Consider the following 19,608-nt stretch of genomic DNA (forward strand, 5'->3'; position numbering starts at 1 on the left):
AGGGGTCCGATGACAAACAGTCATAAAGTGGTTGCAACATTTGTGAAGCAGGCCTTATCCAAGGCCTACAGTAGGTCACTAAGCCTAGGAAAGTGCGTAGATGCTGATGTGACCTGTGTAGAGGGAGGTTTTGAATTGTCTGTTTCCTGTCTTCAGTCAGGTGTCTGGTACCTTTGGCAATACAATGTCCCAAAAATGTCACCTTTTGTTTGCAATACTGTAATTTGTCACGTGAGACCTTGCAACCCTTTTCTGCTAAAAAAAAAAAAAATAACAAGGAAACTGTGGCTTCCCTGCAGGACTTCTGGTCCAGGCAGAACAGCAAAAGTTCATCCACGTACTGTAATAGTACAATCAGCAGATGAGGTGATTGCCACTACTCAAGGATCCCTGCCATCACTGCTGAATAGATGGCAGGGGATTTCTTTCCCCCCTTTGTGGGAGGACTGTCCAACAATATTGTGCATCTTTATGAGTAAAGGAAAAAGATACTGACAGTCAGGGTGCAGGGGTACAGAGAAAAACGCACCTGCTAAATCAATGACTGTGAAACATTTTGACATTACTGGGATCTGTGACAGTATTGTGTGTGTGTTAGGGACGATTGAGGTCACACTCACTGTATCATCATTAATAGCCCTTAAGTCATGAACCTTTCTGTAAGTGTAAGCAAACCCTTGAATCCTTTTTTCCTAATGGGATACAAAGTGGTGTGGCAGGGGGAAGATCTTTGCACTAGAACTCCTGCCTTAACATACTCTCTAATATCCCTGCTCAGGGCCATTGATTTGGCTAGGCTCAAGGGGTATTGCTTTAAACAAGGAGTGTTTCATTCTTTCATTTTAATCATGACAGTAAATTCATAGGGGTATTGTCACTAACAATAAGTTTTGTAAGTACCACAATTCCAGCACTTCACTGTTTCTAGGTCCCTTGGTCCCTTATTACGTCTCCACTGTTTTCCTTGTGCTCCAGCATACATGACAGGTTGTCTTATCGTCCTTGTTTGTTCAACTACTTTAGCCACCTTAAGGAGATCTTTCGGATCTACATATCTCCATTCAGGTCTGGCTGTCTGTACTGCGTCTCATAAGTCTTTGTTCATACCGTCAATGAATGCGTTCACCAGTATTCTAACATCAAGTGGGTTTATGCAAATGTACCCCATGTCTGCCGATTTCAGCTGCCGTCCAAAGTACATCTTTAAACTCTCTCCTCTTTGCTGTGTCATGTTAGTCAGGAGTACAGACTGCTCTGATTGTTCCACTGTAGCCCATTGTCTTAGTGACTCACACTACGTCTCCCCAGAGCGTGCAGATTTATCATCCATGCTCCAAGCCTGATTCTTTGTCACATCTGTGTGTGTCTCAATTATGTCCTAGTGCGTCACCTGCCTTTAAACTCACCAACCTCTCTAGGTCTGCCCAGGTACACTTACATGTCTGCTGTATTTCCTTTATGTGTCTGTAAAACGGGAATGGTTGGTCTTCAGGGTCAGGCAACTGCTTCAACAAAGCTAGCTGGTCAGAGGGGCTCCAGGGACAATACACCTGCATCTTTCTTATTCTATTCGCCCTATAGGTCCTGATGTGGTTGGTCGTCTGATGTCTACTATGAGCTCACTCCTCAAAGGTCAATGTCCCCACTACCCACTATCCACACTATTATGTCACTACATATGATCTTGTCTGGACAGGATTTAGTGCAACTCACTTAGGTCAGTAGCACAGGTCACACAAGTAGTTATTCAGTCTGGGTTTGTCTGAGTCTGATCACAGTGTTTACAAGTCCATCTGTTTTGTCTGGGTCTCTGGTTAAATTTTGTCAACCAAAACATTCATAATACACCTTCCATACTGCACATTCTCAAACATCATTTATTCACTTGCTATTTTCTTTTCCCTTGTCTGTGCCTTTTTGTACATCCAAACATTAACACTCTGGTATTTTTGCTTTTTTCAATATTGGTCCCATTTGTTTTACTGCTTCCTTTCTTCTCTGTCTTTTTCAATTTGCATAGCTGTCTTGGATCCCATTGGGGGCACCGGCCGTATACAGAAAAAGTTGCCCATGGCTTCAACCTTTTTTTCCCGACAGCTCACCTTTATTCTGAAATGCCCTTCTAGTGTGCCTAACCTTATCTACGGGTGGCCACACGTAGCAAGTCAGAGCGAGCCTGCCAAGGTGTAGCGGGAAGGCTCCTTGCCTCTCACCCGGTAGACCTACAGGATGTAACGAGAAGGCTCTCTGCCTCTCACCCGTTAGATCAGCTGGCTAGAATAGGAATAGGCCTTTTCCCTTCCAGCCCAGCTCCATGGATTGTGGGAAGGCTACTTCAACTTAGATAGTTCATCTTGCTTCTGAAATGCCCTTCTGTGTGTCTTGACCTCTGTCTTACAGCCCACACATAACAAGTCAGAGTGAGTCTGCCACGGTATATCCAGAGGGCTTCTTGACCTCGCCTCTCACCCACAACAAAAAACCCACTGACTAACGTAAGAAGGCCCAGGTGTGATAGGCCTCTGACCTACTTTATCAGCCATACAGTCGGCTACCTCCTTTGTTGATCCACAATTTGCTATACAAATCAATCACACAACTAGAAGCAGGTTCAAACACATTAATGACCAAACGATCACTTACAATTTCCTTCTAAATTAAGCACCATATTTTACTTTCAACTTCCAACTTCAACTTACAAAATTTCATTCCACTTCAATTAAGTATTGTTGCTTTAAAATGCACAAATCTTATAGCGAGCATTTCAGAACCACAGAGAATCTGAGCGCAGCTCTGTGAATCCTCTTATTAGACACTCAAATAAAGAAAAAAACGGCATGCTCCAGCAAATCTGTTATATGGGGAATATATCATAATAAAGACAATATAACAATTGGGCACCGGACCTCTCATGTTTGCCTGCGTGCACTTGCACTGATTTGGTATGTAGGATGTTTACTATTTGATATGGGATCAACCTCTGTGCATTCCTTGTGCTACTATTGTTCCTATTGAATGTATTATGCCTTGCCACTTTATGGGTAATGAGGGATATACCTTTTTACCCCCCGTACATGGGTTATATTGAAGCACTTTAGGGGCTGGCACTGGCACCTCTCACATCACCTGTGTGCTATTGCACATTTGTTGATATGTGGGACGTATTTATTGCCCCTAGTGTTTTTCTGTGTTACCATGGTTCTATTGAATATGTTATAATTTGTGGTATATGCAATGAGGGTTATTTTCCTTTATCCTTCTTATATATTGGTTGTATTGAAGCAACATATGTAGATTACGGTGCCTTCTTGTGACAAGCTATCAGCTATAATTTTTACCTGTATTTCCTTGCCCTGTGTCCAATAAAGCAATTTTATTTATCTATAAATTTTGACCTTTATTGTTGTTTCGGAAGGTTCGCCTTCCCTCTCCCCTTATTAGACACTCAGCAAAGATAAGACGAGGGGAGCGAGAGAAGGGGAGAGAAGAAACCGAGCAGCGCCATCCTTCCCCCTCCCATCAGAATGTAGTGTCCTTCACAGAGTAACAGAATGCCATAGCTCTTTAGACTTGATCAAAATCAATTTCTACAAGAAAAACTCAAAATCACAGGATTTCACTGTAAGAGCAGATAACTGTATAATGTGAGTAACTACGCCATGCCCTTTTATGGCCAAATGCATTCAGGAAACTTTACAATGTAATGCCACATATAACACAAGCTATATCATTACTCAATTCATTCAGTTTCAGATGTAGATTTGAAATATCTATAACGCATCTGTCCGGGATCTGCCACAAACCTAGAAAGGTAGCAATCTCTTGACATAAAATGATGTGTGATGATTAGTGTTGAGCATTCCGATACTGCAAATATCGGGTATCGGCCGATATTCGCTGTATCGGAATTCCGATACAGAGTACCGATATTTTTACAATATCGAATACCGGAATCAGAAGTTCCCATAATGCAATGAGCCAGTGCTGTGGCTGTGATTGGCTGCTGAAATGATGTCATCATGATGCGCGGTCTGTGTGCATCATGATGCGCAGTCTGTGCGGGCCTGCCGGGGGTCTGTGTGGGCTGTCGGGGGTCTGTGTGGACCTGTGCCGGGGGTCTGAGCAGGCCTGCCGGGGGTCTGTGCGGGCCTGCCGGGGGTCTGTACGGGCCTGCCGGGGGTCTGTGCGGGCATCGTCCGATGAGACTACAAGTCCCATCGGGCTATGCCGGCTACAATGACAGTGATTGACACATTAGCCAATGATGGGACAGTAGTAGTCCCATCAACTGGCTAATGTGTTGAATGTAAAAAAAAAAAAAAAAAAACAACAACACACATACTACATACTTCATACATACTACATATATACTACATACCTACAACATACATACATACTACATACATACTACATTCATACAGCATACATACATACTACATACATACTACATATATACTACATTCATACAACATACATACATACCTACTACATACATACTACATATATACTGCATTCATACAGCATACATACATACTACATTCATACTTTATATATACTACATTCATACAACATACATACTACATATATACTGCATTCATACAGCCTACATACATGCTACATACTACATACATACTACATATATACTTCATTCATACAACATACATACTACATTACATACTACATATATACAACATTCATACAGCATACATACTACATAATACATACATACTACATATATACTACGTTCATACAACATACATACATACTACATACTACATACATACTGCATATATACAACATTCATACAGCATACATACTACATAATACATACTACATATATACTATATTCATACAACCTACATACATACTACATATATACTACATTCATACAACATACATACATACTACATACTTACTACATAGATACAACACACATACAACATGCTACATACATACAACATACATACTACATACATACTACATACAATACATTCATACATTCATACAATACATACAAATAGACATACAGTACATATAACATAGAGTACATACTCACCATCACTTGTCACTTTGATCCCCGAAGCCAGTGACATCTCACTGTAAAAAATATTAAAATAACAAACAACCGATATACTCCCTGATCCGCAGAACTATAGTTCACTGGTCTCACTTTATGGCAAAAGCTGCGTGGGAACTTTCTCACACAGCAATGCCAAAAGTGAGACTAAGGACAATTTTTTTACAGTGGTGGAGGAATACAGTGCGGAAGGATACCTACCTCCCGTCATTGCATTCCTGGGGCCCCTAGAGAGCGGTGGCATCAGCTGATGCTGCTGTTCTCCACGGGAGATCGTTGTGAGACACTCGTGGATTTGTGCGGATCAGGGAGTATATTGCTTGCTTGTAATTTTAATTTTTTTTACAGATGACACTGGCTTCGGGGATCAAAGTGAAAAGTGATGGTGAGTATGTACTCTATGTTGTATGTACTGTATGTCTATATGTATGTATTGTATGAATGTATGAATGTATTGTATGTAGTATGTATGTAGTATGTATGTTGTACAGTTGTGGCCAAAAGTATTGACACCCCTGCAATTCTGTCAGTTAATACTCAGTTTCTTCCTGAAAATGATTGCAAACACAAATTCTTTGGTATTATTATCTTCATTTAATTTGTCTTGCATGAAAAAACACAAAAGAGAATGAAGCAAAAAGCAAAACATTGATCATTTCACACAAAACTCCAAAAATGGGACAGACAAAAGTATTGGCACCCTCAGCCTAATACTTGGTTGCACAACCTTTAGCCAAAATAACTGCGACCAACTGCTTCCGGTAACCATCAATGAGTTTCTTACAATGCTCTGCTGGAATTTTAGACCATTCTTCTTTGGCAAACTGCTCCATGTCCATGATATTTGAAAGGTGCCTTCTCCAAACTGCCATTTTTAGATCTCTCCACAGGTGTTCTATGGGATTCAGGTCTGGACTCATTGCTGGCCACCTTAGAAGTCTCCAGTGCTTTCTCTCAAACCATTTTCTAGTGCTTTTTGATGTGTGTTTTGGGTCATTGTCCTGCTGGAAGACCCATGACCTCTGAGGGAGACCCAGCTTTCTCACACTGGGCCCTACATTATGCTGCAAAATTTGTTGGTAGTCTTCAGACTTCATAATGCCATGCACACGGTCAAGCAGTCCAGTGCCAGAGGCAGCAAAGCAACCCCAAAACATCAGGGAACCTCCGCCATGTTTGACTGTAGGGACCGTGTTCTTTTCTTTGAATGCCTCTTTTTTTCTCCTGTAAACTCTATGTTGATGCCTTTGCCCAAAAAGCTCTACTTTTGTCTCATCTGACCAGAGAACATTCTTCCAAAACGTTTTAGGCTTTTTCAGGTAAGTTTTGGCAAACTCCAGCCTGGCTTTTTTATGTGTCGGGGTAAGAAGTAGGGTCTTCCTGGGTCTCCTACCACACAGTCCATTTTCATTCAGATGCCGACGGATAGTACGGGTTGACACTGTTGTACCATCGGACTGCAGGGCAGCTTGAACTTGTTTGGATGTTAGTCGAGGTTCTTTATTCAACATCCGCACAATCTTGCGTTGAAATCTCTTGTCAATTTTTCTTTTCCATCCACATCTAGGGAGGTTAGCCACAGTGCCATGGGCTTTAAACTTCTTGATGACATTGCGCACGGTAGACACAGGAACATTCTGGTCTTTAGAGATGGACTTGTAGCCTTGAGATTGCTCATGCTTCCTCAAAATTTGGTTTCTCAAGTCCTCAGACAGTTCTTTGGTCTTCTTTCTTTTCTCCATGCTCAATGTGGTACACACAAGGACACAGGACAGAGGTTGAGTCAACTTTAATCCATGTCAACTGGCTGCAAGTGTGATTTAGTTATTGCCAACACCTGTTAGGTGTCACAGGTAAGTTACAGGTGCTGTTATTTACACAAATTAGAGAAGCATCACATGATTTTTCGAACAGTGCCAATACTTTTGTCCACCCTCTTTTTTATGTTTGGTGTGGAATTATATCCATTATTTAGCTTTAGGACAATTCTTTTTGTGTTTTTTCATTTAAGACAAATTAAATGAAGATAATAATACCAAAGAATTTGTGTTTGCAATCATTTTCAGGAAGAAACTGAGTATTATCTGACAGAATTGCAGGGGTGTCAATACTTTTGCCCACAACTGTATGTCTGTTTATGTATGCTGTATGTAAGTAGTATATATGTAGTATGTTCTATGTATGTATGTTGTGTGAATGTAGTATATATGTAGTATGTATTTAGTATGTATGTATGTTGTATGAATGTAGTATAAATGTAGTATGTATGTTGTATGTATGTATGTTGTATGAATGTAGTATATATGTAGTATGTATGTAGTATGTATGTATGTACTGTATGTTGTATGAATGTAGTATGTATGCATGTACTGTATGTTGTATGAATGTATGAATGTAGTATATATGTAGTATGTATGTAGTATGTATGTAGTATGTATGTAGTATGTATGTATGTTGTATGAATGTAGCATATATGTAGTATGTATGTATGTACTGTATGTTGTATGAATGTAGTATATATGTAGTATGTATGTAGTATGTATGTATGTACTGTATGTTGTATGAATGTAGTATATATGTAGTATGTATGTAGTATGTATGTATGTTGTATGAATGTAGTATATATGTAGTATGTATGTATGTACTGTATGTTGTATGAATGTAGTATATATGTAGTATATATGTAGTATGTATGTATGTACTGTATGTTGTATGAATGTAGTATATATGTAGTATGTATGTAGTATGTATGTATGTTGTATGAATGTAGTATATATGTAGTATGTATGTAGTATGTATGTATGTACTGTATGTTGTATGAATGTAGTATATATGTAGTATGTATGTAGTATGTATGTATGTACTGTATGTTGTATGAATGTAGTATATATGTAGTATGTATGTAGTATGTATGTATGTTGTATGAATGTAGTATATATGTAGTATGTATGTAGTATGTATGTATGTACTGTATGTTGTATGAATGTAGTACATATGTAGTATGTATGTATGTGTGTTGTATGAATGTAGTATACACTGTGTTCCAAATTATTATGCAAATTGGATTTAAGTGTCCTAAAGATGTAATTTTTTGTTTTTCAAATAAACTCATAGATGGTATTGTGTATCAGGGCTCTTTGGATCACTGAAATCAATCTCAAACGCCTGTGATAATTAGTTTACAAGATGAGCTCAATTAAAGGAAAACTACTTAAGAATGATGTTCCACATTATTAAGCAGGGCACAGGTTTCAAGGAATTTAGGAAAGAAAAAGGATCTCTCTGCTGCTGAAAAGCATCAAATAGTGCAATGCCTTGGTCAAGAGATGAAAACATTAGATATTTCCCAAAAACTTAAACGTGATCATCGTACTGTTAAGAGATTTGTGGTTGATTCTGAGCACAGACGTGTTCGTTCTGATAAAGGCAGAATGAGGAAGGTTTCTGCAAGGCAAGTTCATCGGATTAAGAGAGTGGCTGCTAAAAAGCCATTACAAACCAGCAAACAGATATTTAAAGCTGCTGGTGCCTCTGGAGTCCCTCGAGCCTCAAGGTGTAGGATCCTTCAAAGGCTTGCTGTGGTGCATAAACCTACTATTCGGCCACCCCTAAACAGTGTTCACAAGCAGAAATGGTTGCAGTGGGCCCAGACATACATGAAGACTAATTTTCAAACAGTCTTGTTTACTAATGAGTGTCGAGCAACCCTGGATGGTCCAGATGGATGGAGTAGTGGATGGTTGGTGGATGGCCACTATGTCCCAACAAGGCTGCGACGTCAGCAAGAAGGTGGAGAAGTCATGTTTTGGGCCGGAATCATGGGGAAACAGCTGGTAGGGCTCTTTAAGGTTCCTGAAGGTGTGAAAATGACCTTTGCAAAGTATATAGAGTTTCTGACTGACAGCTGTCTTCCATGGACTAAAAAGTAGAAACATGCCTTCAGGAACAAAATCATCTTCATGCATGACAATGCACCATCTCATGCTGCAAAGAATACCTCTGAGTCATTGACTGCTATGGGCATAAAAGGAGATAAACTCATGGTGTGGCCACCATCTTCCCCTGACCTCAACCCTATGGAGAACCTTTGGAGTATCATCAAGCAAAAGATCTATGAGGGTGGGAGGCAGTTCACATCAAGACAGCAGCTCTGGGGGGCTATTCTGACTTCATGCAAAGAAATACAAGCAGTAACTCTCCAAAAACTCCCAAGTTCAATGGATACAAGAATTATGAAGGTGATATCAAAGAAGGGTTCCTATGTTAACATGTAAGTTGGCCTGTTAGGAATGTTTTGAAGTTAAATAGCTTTTTTGTTCAGTGAATGTGACCTCCTAATGCTGCAAATTCCACAAATGAGCATTTTCAGTTCTTTAAAACATATCAAATGTTTAGAAATTCTAATGTGCCTAATAATTTGGAACAGTGCAATTTGAGTTTTTACTCATTTTGGAGATTATACTGTTATCATTGAGAGGTTTCTTCAATAAAATTTGATATATACTCTAACAAGTGATGACTTTTATTAGACTGACTGTCATTTGTACCGACTATTTAGGAAAATCAGAGAAAAATATAATTTGCTTAATAATTTGGAACACAGTGTATATGAAGTATGTATGTAGAATGTAGTATGTATGTATGTATGTTGTATGAATGTAGTGTATATGTAGTATGTATGTTTGTACTGTATGTTGTATGAATGTAGTATATATGTAGTATGTATGTAGTATGTATGTATGTTTTATGAATGTAGTATATATGTAGTATGTATGTAGTATGTATGTATGTTGTATGAATGTAGTATATATGTAGTATGCATGTAGTATGTATGTATGTTGTATGAATGTAGTGTATATGTAGTATGTATGTTTGTACTGTATGTTGTATGAATGTAGTATATATGTAGTATGTATGTAGTATGTATGTATGTTTTATGAATGTAGTATATATGTAGTATGTATGTAGTATGTATGTATGTATGTTGTATGAATGTAGTATATATATAGTATGTATGTAGTATGTATGTAGTATGTATGTATGTTGTATGAATGTAGTATGTATGTAGTATGTGGCATGTACACTATGTATGTAGTATGAATGTAGTATATATGTAGTATGTATGTAGTATGTATGTATGTATGTATGCTGTATGAATGTAGTATATATGAAGTATGTATGTAGAATGTAGTATGTATGCATGTTGTATGAATGTAGTATATATGTAGTATGTACAGTATGTTTGTACTGTATGTTGTATGAATGTAGTATATATGTAGTATGTATGTATGTTTTATGAATGTAGTATATATGTAGTATGTATGTAGTATGTATGTATGTATGTTGTATGAATGTAGTATATATGTAGTATGTATGTTTTTTTTTTCTTTTTTAACATTCAACACATTAGCCGGATGATGGGACTACTACTGTCCCATCATTGGCTAATGTGTCAATCACTGTCATTGTAGCAGGCATAGCCCGATGGGACTTGTAGTCCCATCGGACGATGCCTGCACACACACACAACCCCCGGCAGACCCGCACAGACCCCCGGCAGGCCCGTACAGACCCCCGGCAGGCCCGCACAGACCCCCGGCAGCCTGCACAGACCCCTGGCAGCCCACACAGACCCCTGGCAGCCCACACAGACCCCCGGCAGGCACGCACAGACCCCCGGCAGCCCACACAGACCCCCGGCAGGCCCACACAGACCCCCGGCAGGACCGTACAGGCCCCTGGCAGGCCCGCACAGACACCCGGCAACACAAACAGACCCCCAGCAGGCCCGCACAGACCCCCGGCAGCCCGCACAGACACCCGGCAGCCCGCACAGACCCCCGGCAGGCCCGCACAGACCCCCGGCAGGCCCGCACAGACCCCGCCCGCACACACAGACATGCACAGTGTCCGCCCACGCACCGCCCACACTCTTCCCCCCTCCCAAACTGGATGTGCAAGTAAAGAAAGGGTTTTTTTTAATTCCAATATTTGTGCCCCATTGACTTGCATGGATTTCCGGTATCGGAATTGGCGATACCCGATACTTTTTGGGTATCGGTCCGATCCAATCTGATCCGATACTTCACGATATCGGATGGTATCGCTCAACACTAGTGATGATTCATTCATACGTGCTCATTCAGGGATTTTTTCTTTCACTTTTCGGCGGTCATTTGATTTTACAAAGAGAAGATAACAAAAATCCCTTATCTCAATTACTCATCTCTCACTTCATTCAGAGGTTCTCATAGACATACATACAAGGATTCACACAGCCTGCCTATCTTGAACTATGGATTTTGACACCTTAACCTACAGCCGTGTCCGCTGACACTCTGAGAACTCTGAGAACACCAAAGCCAACTTTTTAAACAACAAGAATCGATGAAAACCAGAGCAACCAAAAACCACAGCCCTATACAAAATACAGCCTCATATGATTTACTGCCAATCCAAAATAGACGCTGCACAGAGTCTATCCCAGGCTTTGTGCTACACAGTACACGAGTACACAACCAGTTAGTATATTAGTATATTGCCAGACCAGATTAGCAGATAATACAGATGACAATTATTATCTTATTACTCTATTATTCAACTCTCATACGGACATACTCACCACTCACTGGTGATGTGGGTTCTTTTGAACTGCGTTGTACAGTCTTACCCAGAGATATGTAGGCATCCTTAGAAAGGTTGCAGATGCAGAATCAATGTAAGAATAAATTTTCTCACCTGCTGCAGCCTGGATTCTGCATATTCAACCTCCCAGGAAACTCCCACATACGGATTCCGAATAGGCTGGTTTCCACGGCCCCCGTTGGGCGTCAAAAACTGTTGTAGCTGCTTTTTGTTCTGACCAAGCGTCAGCTATGCCAGATCACCAGTGAGTCTGGATTGTGAGGTTTTTCGCCCTTCTGTTGCAAGCGCTTGGAGACAAAGAGACTCAACACACACGAGCCGTGGTCAAATCACTTTATCTGACGTAATGAAATACAAGGAAAACTAACATTTACAACAAATAGAGTACTCATAGAAAGGATGATCAAAAGGCAAAATATGCATAGAAAATACAAATTTTATTAGTACACAATTAAAAAACACATCACCAAATACTGGTAGGAAGTAGAAAAGTGTAAGGTGCATCACCACTCACAACTCTCAAGGATGCGCAGGTCCAGGAAGAACATCACGAATGCAGGAATAAAACAGTATAGATATTTGAATACTAAATTTCTTTATATTATGGCAATGAAATGCAGGCATTCATATTGAGGCCAGTACCAACACTATTTTTTATATACAGTGGGGCAAAAAAGTATTTAGTCAGTCAGCAATAGTGCAAGTTCCACCACTTAAAAAGATGAGAGGCGTCTGTAATTTACATCATAGGTAGACCTCAACTATGGGAGACAAACTGAGAAAAAAAAATCCAGAAAATCACATTGTCTGTTTTGTTTTCATTTTATTTGCATATTATGGTGGAAAATAAGTATTTGGTCAGAAACAAGCAATCAAGATTTCTGGCTCTCACAGACCTGTAACTTCTTCTTTAAGAGTCTCCGCTTTCCTCCACTCATTACCTGTAGTAATGGCACCTGTTTAAACTTGTTATCAGTATAAAAAGACACCTGTGCACACCCTCAAACAGTCTGACTCCAAACTCCACTATGGTGAAGACCAAAGAGCTGTCAAAGGACACCAGAAACAAAATTGTAGCCCTGCACCAGGCTGGGAAGACTGAATCTGCAATAGCCAACCAGCTTGGAGTGAAGAAATCAACTGTGGGAGCAATAATTAGAAAATGGAAGACATACAAGACCACTGATAATCTCCCTCAATCTGGTGCTCCACGCAAAATCCCACCCCGTGGGGTCAGAATGATCACAAGAACGGTGAGCAAAAATCCCAGAACCACGCGGGGGGATCTAGTGAATGAACTGCAGAGAGCTAGGACCAATGTAACAAGGCCTACCATAAGTAACACACTACGCCACCATGGACTCAGATCCTGCAGTGCCAGACGTGTCCCACTGCTTAAGCCTGTACATGTCCGGGCCCGTCTGAAGTTTGCTAGAGAGCATTTGGATGATCCAGAGGAGTTTTGGGAGAATGTCCTATGGTCTGATGAAACCAAACTGGAACTGTTTGGTAGAAACACAACTTGTCGTGTTTGGAGGAAAAAGAATACTGAGTTGCATCCATCAAACACCATACCTACTGTAAAGCATGGTGGTGGAAACATCATGCTTTGGGGCTGTTTCTCTGCAAAGGGGCCAGGATGACTGATCCGGGTACATGAAAGAATGAATGGGGCCATGTATCGTGAGATTTTGAGTGCAAACCTCCTTCCATCAGCAAGGGCATTGATGATGAAACGTGGCTGGGTCTTTCAACATGACAATGATCCAAAGCACACCACCAGGGCAACGAAGGAGTGGCTTCGTAAGAAGCATTTCAAGGTCCTGGAGTGGCCTAGCCAGTCTCCAGATCTCAACCCTATAGAAAACCTTTGGAGGGAGTTGAAAGTCCGTGTTGCCAAGCGAAAAGCCAAAAACATCACTGCTCTAGAGGAGATCTGCGTGGAGGAATGGGCCAACATACCAACAACAGTGTGTGGCAACCTTGTGAAGACTTACAGAAAACGTTTGACCTCTGTCATTGCCAACAAAGGATATATCACAAAGTATTGAGATTAAATTTTGTTTCTGACCAAATACTTATTTTCCACCATAATATGCAAATAAAATGAAAAAAAAACAGACAATGTGATTTTCTGGATTTTTTTTTCTCAGTTTGTCTCCCATAGTTGAGGTCTACCTATGATGTAAATTACAGAGGCCTCTCATCTTTTTAAGTGGTGGAACTTGCACTATTGCTGACTGACTAAATACTTTTTTGCCCCACTGTATATATAAGCGTCACCTAATATATGGCCTGATATAAGACGCCAAAAATAGGGCGATAAAGTAATTAATAAAAGTCCCCTATAATGGGGTTGATATCGCAACAATATATCACACTGAGGCGCTATAAAAGGAGACGCCACCTAGTGGCCACATATAGCACAGGAAAAATAATACCATAGCATCCAGCAAATACTGGTAACCCCCTATAATGGGGCCAATCTCACATCCATATAAGGACGGAAAAAGGCAAAATATTGATTAAGTTATTAATAATCCCCTATAATGGAGTAAACGTGGCTATAGTATGTCAATATAGCAGCATATGTTTAAATTAGCGTTATTTCCTGTGTCACATGAGATAACATTTTGGAGTGGTAAAATACCTCCAATGAATAGTAACTGTACCACATGGTGGGGATATGCCACAGCAATTATAACAAGTATTGCCCATAAATCCTGCCCATAATACCAAATAGACATCCGTAGTCACAGCATCACCCAACCAGTCCCACATACAGATGGCAGAAGAGACATAGCATGAAATAATCTATAATGATTACCTGTGAACGTAAGTAGTGACGGGTGGTGCCGCTCCTGGGCCAGCGCGTCTGCCCCGACGCACGTTTCGGACTCCTTCCTCAAGGGGCCTATCAGTCAAATCATGTCCCAGCTATTTATAGTATTCGGTCGCGGTGTCCACAACCGCCAGATCGGAAATCGTGCTCAGTGCCCGGAAATGATGCGCTATGATGCTCGGCCGCCAGCCAGGCCAGGCGGCGGCGTCACCAGTGGGCGGGGCTGGGGCAGGCCCAGTCTACCAGTAGAGACGCCGAGAGCTGACAGGCATAGCAGCGGGTGAGCACCATGCGCGTACAGAGCAAGAGCGCTGGGACCGCCTCAATTATGTAAACTATCATAGTGTACAATTAAAAAGGCGTGATAAGAGGACAGAATGCAAACAGTACCTCATACTTAGATTGGTAGAAATGTTAGTACTGGCCCAAATATTTGTATTGGTATCCATATATTAACCCCTTTCTGCCAGCAGACGTACTATCCCGTCCATGTGCCCTGGGACTTAATTCCCAGGGACGGGATAGTACGTCATAGCGATCAGTGGCGCCCACGTGGTGAGCGCCGCTGATCGCGGCCAGGTGTCAGCTGATTATCACAGCTGACACCCGGCACAATGTGTCAGGGGTGGTCACGGACCGCCCCCGACATGTGAACCCCTTGTACACCACGATCAAACACAATCGCGGTGTACCGGGGGTTAAAGGGAAGCATCGGCAGGGAGGGGGCTCCCTCCGTGCTTCCCTGAGCCCCCCACGGCAGCGCAATGTGCAGCGCTGCTGCGGAGGGCTCTTTCCCTACAGGCCCCCAGATCCAAGATGCGACGGGGACCATCGGGGGCCTGTAGGGAGCTGACTTCCTCACTGCCTGCAAAGCGCCGGCATGAGGAAGTCTGCAGCAGTGCCTGTGACAGATCGCTGATCTGTCACAGTGATCTGTGATGTGACAGATCAGCGATCTGTCACACGACAGTGATGTCCCACCTGGGACAATGTAATAAAGTAAAAAAAAAAAAAAAAGTGTAAAAATAATTTTTAAAAAATCGCTAAATAAATTAGTAAAAAAAAAAACTATTCCCCAATAAATTCTTTTTTTGAAAAAACCCAAAAAAACCCAATAAAAGTACACATATTTGGTATTGCCGCATCCATAACGACCCGCCCTATAAAACTGTCCCATTAGTTAACCCCTTTAACGAACCCCTTAAAAAATAAAAATAAAAAAACGAAGCAAAAAATAATGATTTATTATCATACCACCGAACAAGAAGTGCAATAACGCGCGATCAAAAAGACTCATATAAATATCCTTGGTACCGCTGAAAACATCAGCTTGTCCCGCAAAAAACGAGCTGCCATACAGCATCATTCGCAAAAAAATAAAAAAGTTATAGCTCGCAGAATAAAGCGATGCAAAAATAATTATTTTTTATATAAAATAGTTTTCATTGCATAAAACTGACAAAACATAAAAAAAGACCTAAATGAGGTATCGCAGTAACCGTACTGACCCGAAGGATAAAACCGCTTTATCAATTTTACCGCACGCGGAACGGTGTAAACGCACCCCCCCAAAAGAAATTCATGAAACGCCGGTTTTAGTTCATTCTGCGTCACAAAAATCGGAATAAAAAGCGATCAAAAAATGTCACATGCCCGAAAATGGTACCAATAAAAACGTCAACTCGTCCTGCAAAAAATAAGACCTCACACGACTCGGTGGGTCAAAATACGGAAAAATTATAGCTCTCAATATGTGGTGATGCAAAAACTATTTTTACAATGAAAAGCGTCTTTTAGCGTGTGACAGCTGCCAAACATAAAAACCGCCATAAATAGTAAATCAAACCCCCCCGTTATCACCCCCTTAGTTAGGGAAAAATAATAAAATAAAAAAATGTACTTATTTCCATTTTCCCATTAGGGTTAGGGTTAGGGTTAGGGTTAGGGCTAGGGATAGGGTTAGGGCTAGGGTTAGGATTAGGGCTAGGGTTAGGGCTGAGATTAGGGTTAGGGGTGTGTTGGGGTTAGGGCTGGAGTTATAATTGGGGGGTTTCCACTGTTTGGGCACATCAGGTGCTCTCCAAATGCAACATGGCGTCTGATCTCAATTCCAGCTAATTCGTCGTTGAAAAAGTAAAATTGTGCTTTTTCCCTTCCAAGCTCTGCCATGCGCCCAAACAGTGTTTTACCCCCACATATAGGGTATCAGCATACTCAGGACAAATTGCAAAACAACTTTTGTGGTCCAATTTCTCCTGTTACCCTTAGGAAAATAAAAAATTGGGGGCAAAAATATCATTTTTGTGGAAAAAAATGATTTTTTTATTTTCACGCCCAGGCGTTATAAACTTCTGTGGAGCACTTGGGGGTTCAAAGTGCTCACCACACATCTAGATAAGTTCCGTGGGTGGTCTAGTTTCCAAAATGGGGTCACTTGTGGGGAGTTTCAATAGTTTAGGTACATCAGGGGCTCTCCAAACGCACATGACACCCACAGACCAATCCATCAAAGTCTGCATTCCAAAACGTCACTACTTCCTTTCCGAGCCCCGTGTGCCCATACAGTAGTTTTCTCCCACATATGAGGTATCAGCGTACTCAGGACAAATTGGACAACAACATTAGGGGTCCAATTTCTCCTGTTACCCTTGGGAAAATAAAAAAAATGGGGACTAAAAGATGATGTTTGTTGAAAAAATACGATATTTTTATTTTCACGCCTGGTCGTTATAAACTTCTGTGAAGCACTGGGGGGTTCAAAGTGCTCACCACACATCTAGATAAGTTCCTTAGGGGGTTTCGTTTCCAAAATGGGGTCACTTGTGGGGGGTTTCCACTGTTTAGGTACATCAGGGGCTCTCCAAAAGCAACATGACACCAGCAGACCATTCCATCAAAGTCTGCATTCCAAAACATCACTACTTCCCTTCCGAGCCCCGACGTGTGCCCATACAGTAGTTTTCTCCCACATATGGGGTATCAGCGTACTCAGGACAAATTGGACAACAACTTTTGGGGTCCAATTTCTCCTTGTACCCTTGGGAAAATAAAAAAATTGGTGACTAAAAGATCATGTTTGTGGAAAAAATATGATTTTTTTATTTTCACGCCCGGGCGTTATAAACTTCTGTGAAGCACTGGGGGGTTAAAAGTGCTCACCACACATCTAGATAAGTTCCTTGGGGGGTCTAGTTTCCAAAATAGAGTTATTTGTGTGGGGTTTCTGCTGTTTTGGTTTCTCAGGGGCTTTACAAACGCGACATGGTGTCCGATCTCAATTCCAGCCAAAAACGTCAAATGGCGCTGCTTCCCTTCCGAGTTCTGCCATGCGCCCAAATAGTGGTTTACCCCCACATGTGAGGTATCAGCGTACTCAGGACAAATTGCACAATATCTTTTAGGGTCCTGTTACCCTTGGAAAAATAAGAATTGAGGGTGAAAAGATCATTTTTGTGGAAAAAATATTATTTTTTAATTGTACGGCTGTATGTTATAAACTTCTGTGAAGCCATTGGGGGTTCAAAGTTCTCACCACACATCTAGATAAGTTCCTTGGGGGGTCTAGTTTCCAAAATGATGTCATTTGTGGGGGGTTTCCACTGTTTTGGTACATCAGGGGTTTTCCAATCGCAATATGGTGTCCGATCTCAATTCCAGCCAAAAACGTCAAATGGCGCTGCTTCCCTTCCGAGCTCTGCCATGCACCCAAATAGTCATTTACACCCACATATGGGGTATCAGCGTACTCAGGACAAATTGCACAATAACTTTTAGGGTCCTGTTACCCTTGGAAAAATAAAAATTGGGGGTGAAAAGATCATTTTTGTGGAAAAAATATGATTTTTTAATTGTACCGCTGTACGTTATAAACTTCTGTGAAGCCCTTGTGGGTTCAATGTTCTCACCACATATCTAGATAAGTTCCTTGGGGGTTCTAGTTTCCAAAAAGGGGTCACTTGTGGGGGGTTTCCACTGTTTAGGTACATCAGGGGCTCTCCAAACGCGACATGGCGTCCGATCTGAATTCCAGCCTATTTTGCATTGAAAAAGTCAAATGGCGCTCCTTCCCTTCTGAGGTCTGCCATGCGCCGAAACAGTGGTTCCTACCCACATATCAGGTATCAGCGTACTCACGACAAATTGCACAATAACTTTTGCAGTCAAATCTCTACTGTTACCCTTGGTAAAATAAAAAAAATTGAACCTGAAGTATTTTGTTTGTGAAAAAAAGTTAAATGTTCATTTTTTTTTTAAATATTCAAAAAATTCCTGTGAAGCACCTAAAGGGTTAATAAACTTCTTGAATGTGGTTTTGAGCACGATAACGGGTGCAGTTTTTAGAATGGTGTCACTTTTGGGTATTTTCTATCATATAGACCCCTCAAAGTGGCTTCAAATGTGATGTGGTCCGTAAAAATAAAATGGTGTTGCAAAAATGAGAAATCGCTGGTCAATTTTTAACCCTTATAACTTCCTAACAAAAAAAAATTTTGGTTCCAAAATTATGCTGATGTAAAGTAAACATGTGGGAAATGTTATTTATTAAGTTTTTTGTGTGCCGTATCTCTGTGATTTAAGGGCATAAAAGTTCAAATTTGGAAAATTGCGAAATTTTCAAAATTTTCACCAAATTTCCATTTTTTTCACAAATAAACGCAAGTTATATGAATGAAATTTTACCACTAACATGAAGTACAATATGTCACGAGAAAACACTGTCAGAATCACCGGGATCCATGGAAGCGTTTCAGAGTTATAACCTCATAAAGGGACAGTGGTCAGAATTGTAAAAATTGGCCCGGTCATGAACGTGCAAACCACCCTTGGGGCTTAAGGGGTTAAAGCACACTGCATATAATAATAAATGATGTTAGTTAATCATATTTAACATCTATTAAATAGAAAATATAGTACAATAATGACATATACCAGTCATAACATACAAGGCACAATAATATAGCAAGGGCAAAACTATTATGGTACAATTATAATTATCCTTATATCATATATCTCTATTATTGTACAAAACAACTTTATATAAAGA

At 40.8% G+C, this 19,608-nt stretch overlaps 1 protein-coding gene across 8 annotated transcripts in view; it reads left to right on the top strand.

The window, feature by feature from the left end:
• LOC141054222 (aldehyde oxidase 1-like) overlaps positions 1-19,608 on the top strand; it is a 409,838-nt gene that overhangs the window by 12,903 nt on the left and 377,327 nt on the right. The window contains exon 2 of one of the 8 annotated variants that reach the window (XM_073551455.1): positions 5,426-5,462. The exons of the other annotated variants lie outside the window; for them this stretch is intronic. Within the exon in view, the coding sequence (XP_073407556.1) occupies positions 5,460-5,462 (3 nt within the window). The 5' untranslated portion in view covers positions 5,426-5,459. The remainder of the gene's footprint in view (positions 1-5,425; positions 5,463-19,608) is intronic. 8 annotated transcript variants of the gene reach the window in all.

Source organism: Dendrobates tinctorius, unplaced genomic scaffold, assembly GCF_039654945.1.
Source record: "Dendrobates tinctorius isolate UK_male_01 unplaced genomic scaffold, ASM3965494v1 ptg000177l, whole genome shotgun sequence".
Taxonomy (NCBI): domain Eukaryota; kingdom Metazoa; phylum Chordata; class Amphibia; order Anura; family Dendrobatidae; genus Dendrobates; species Dendrobates tinctorius.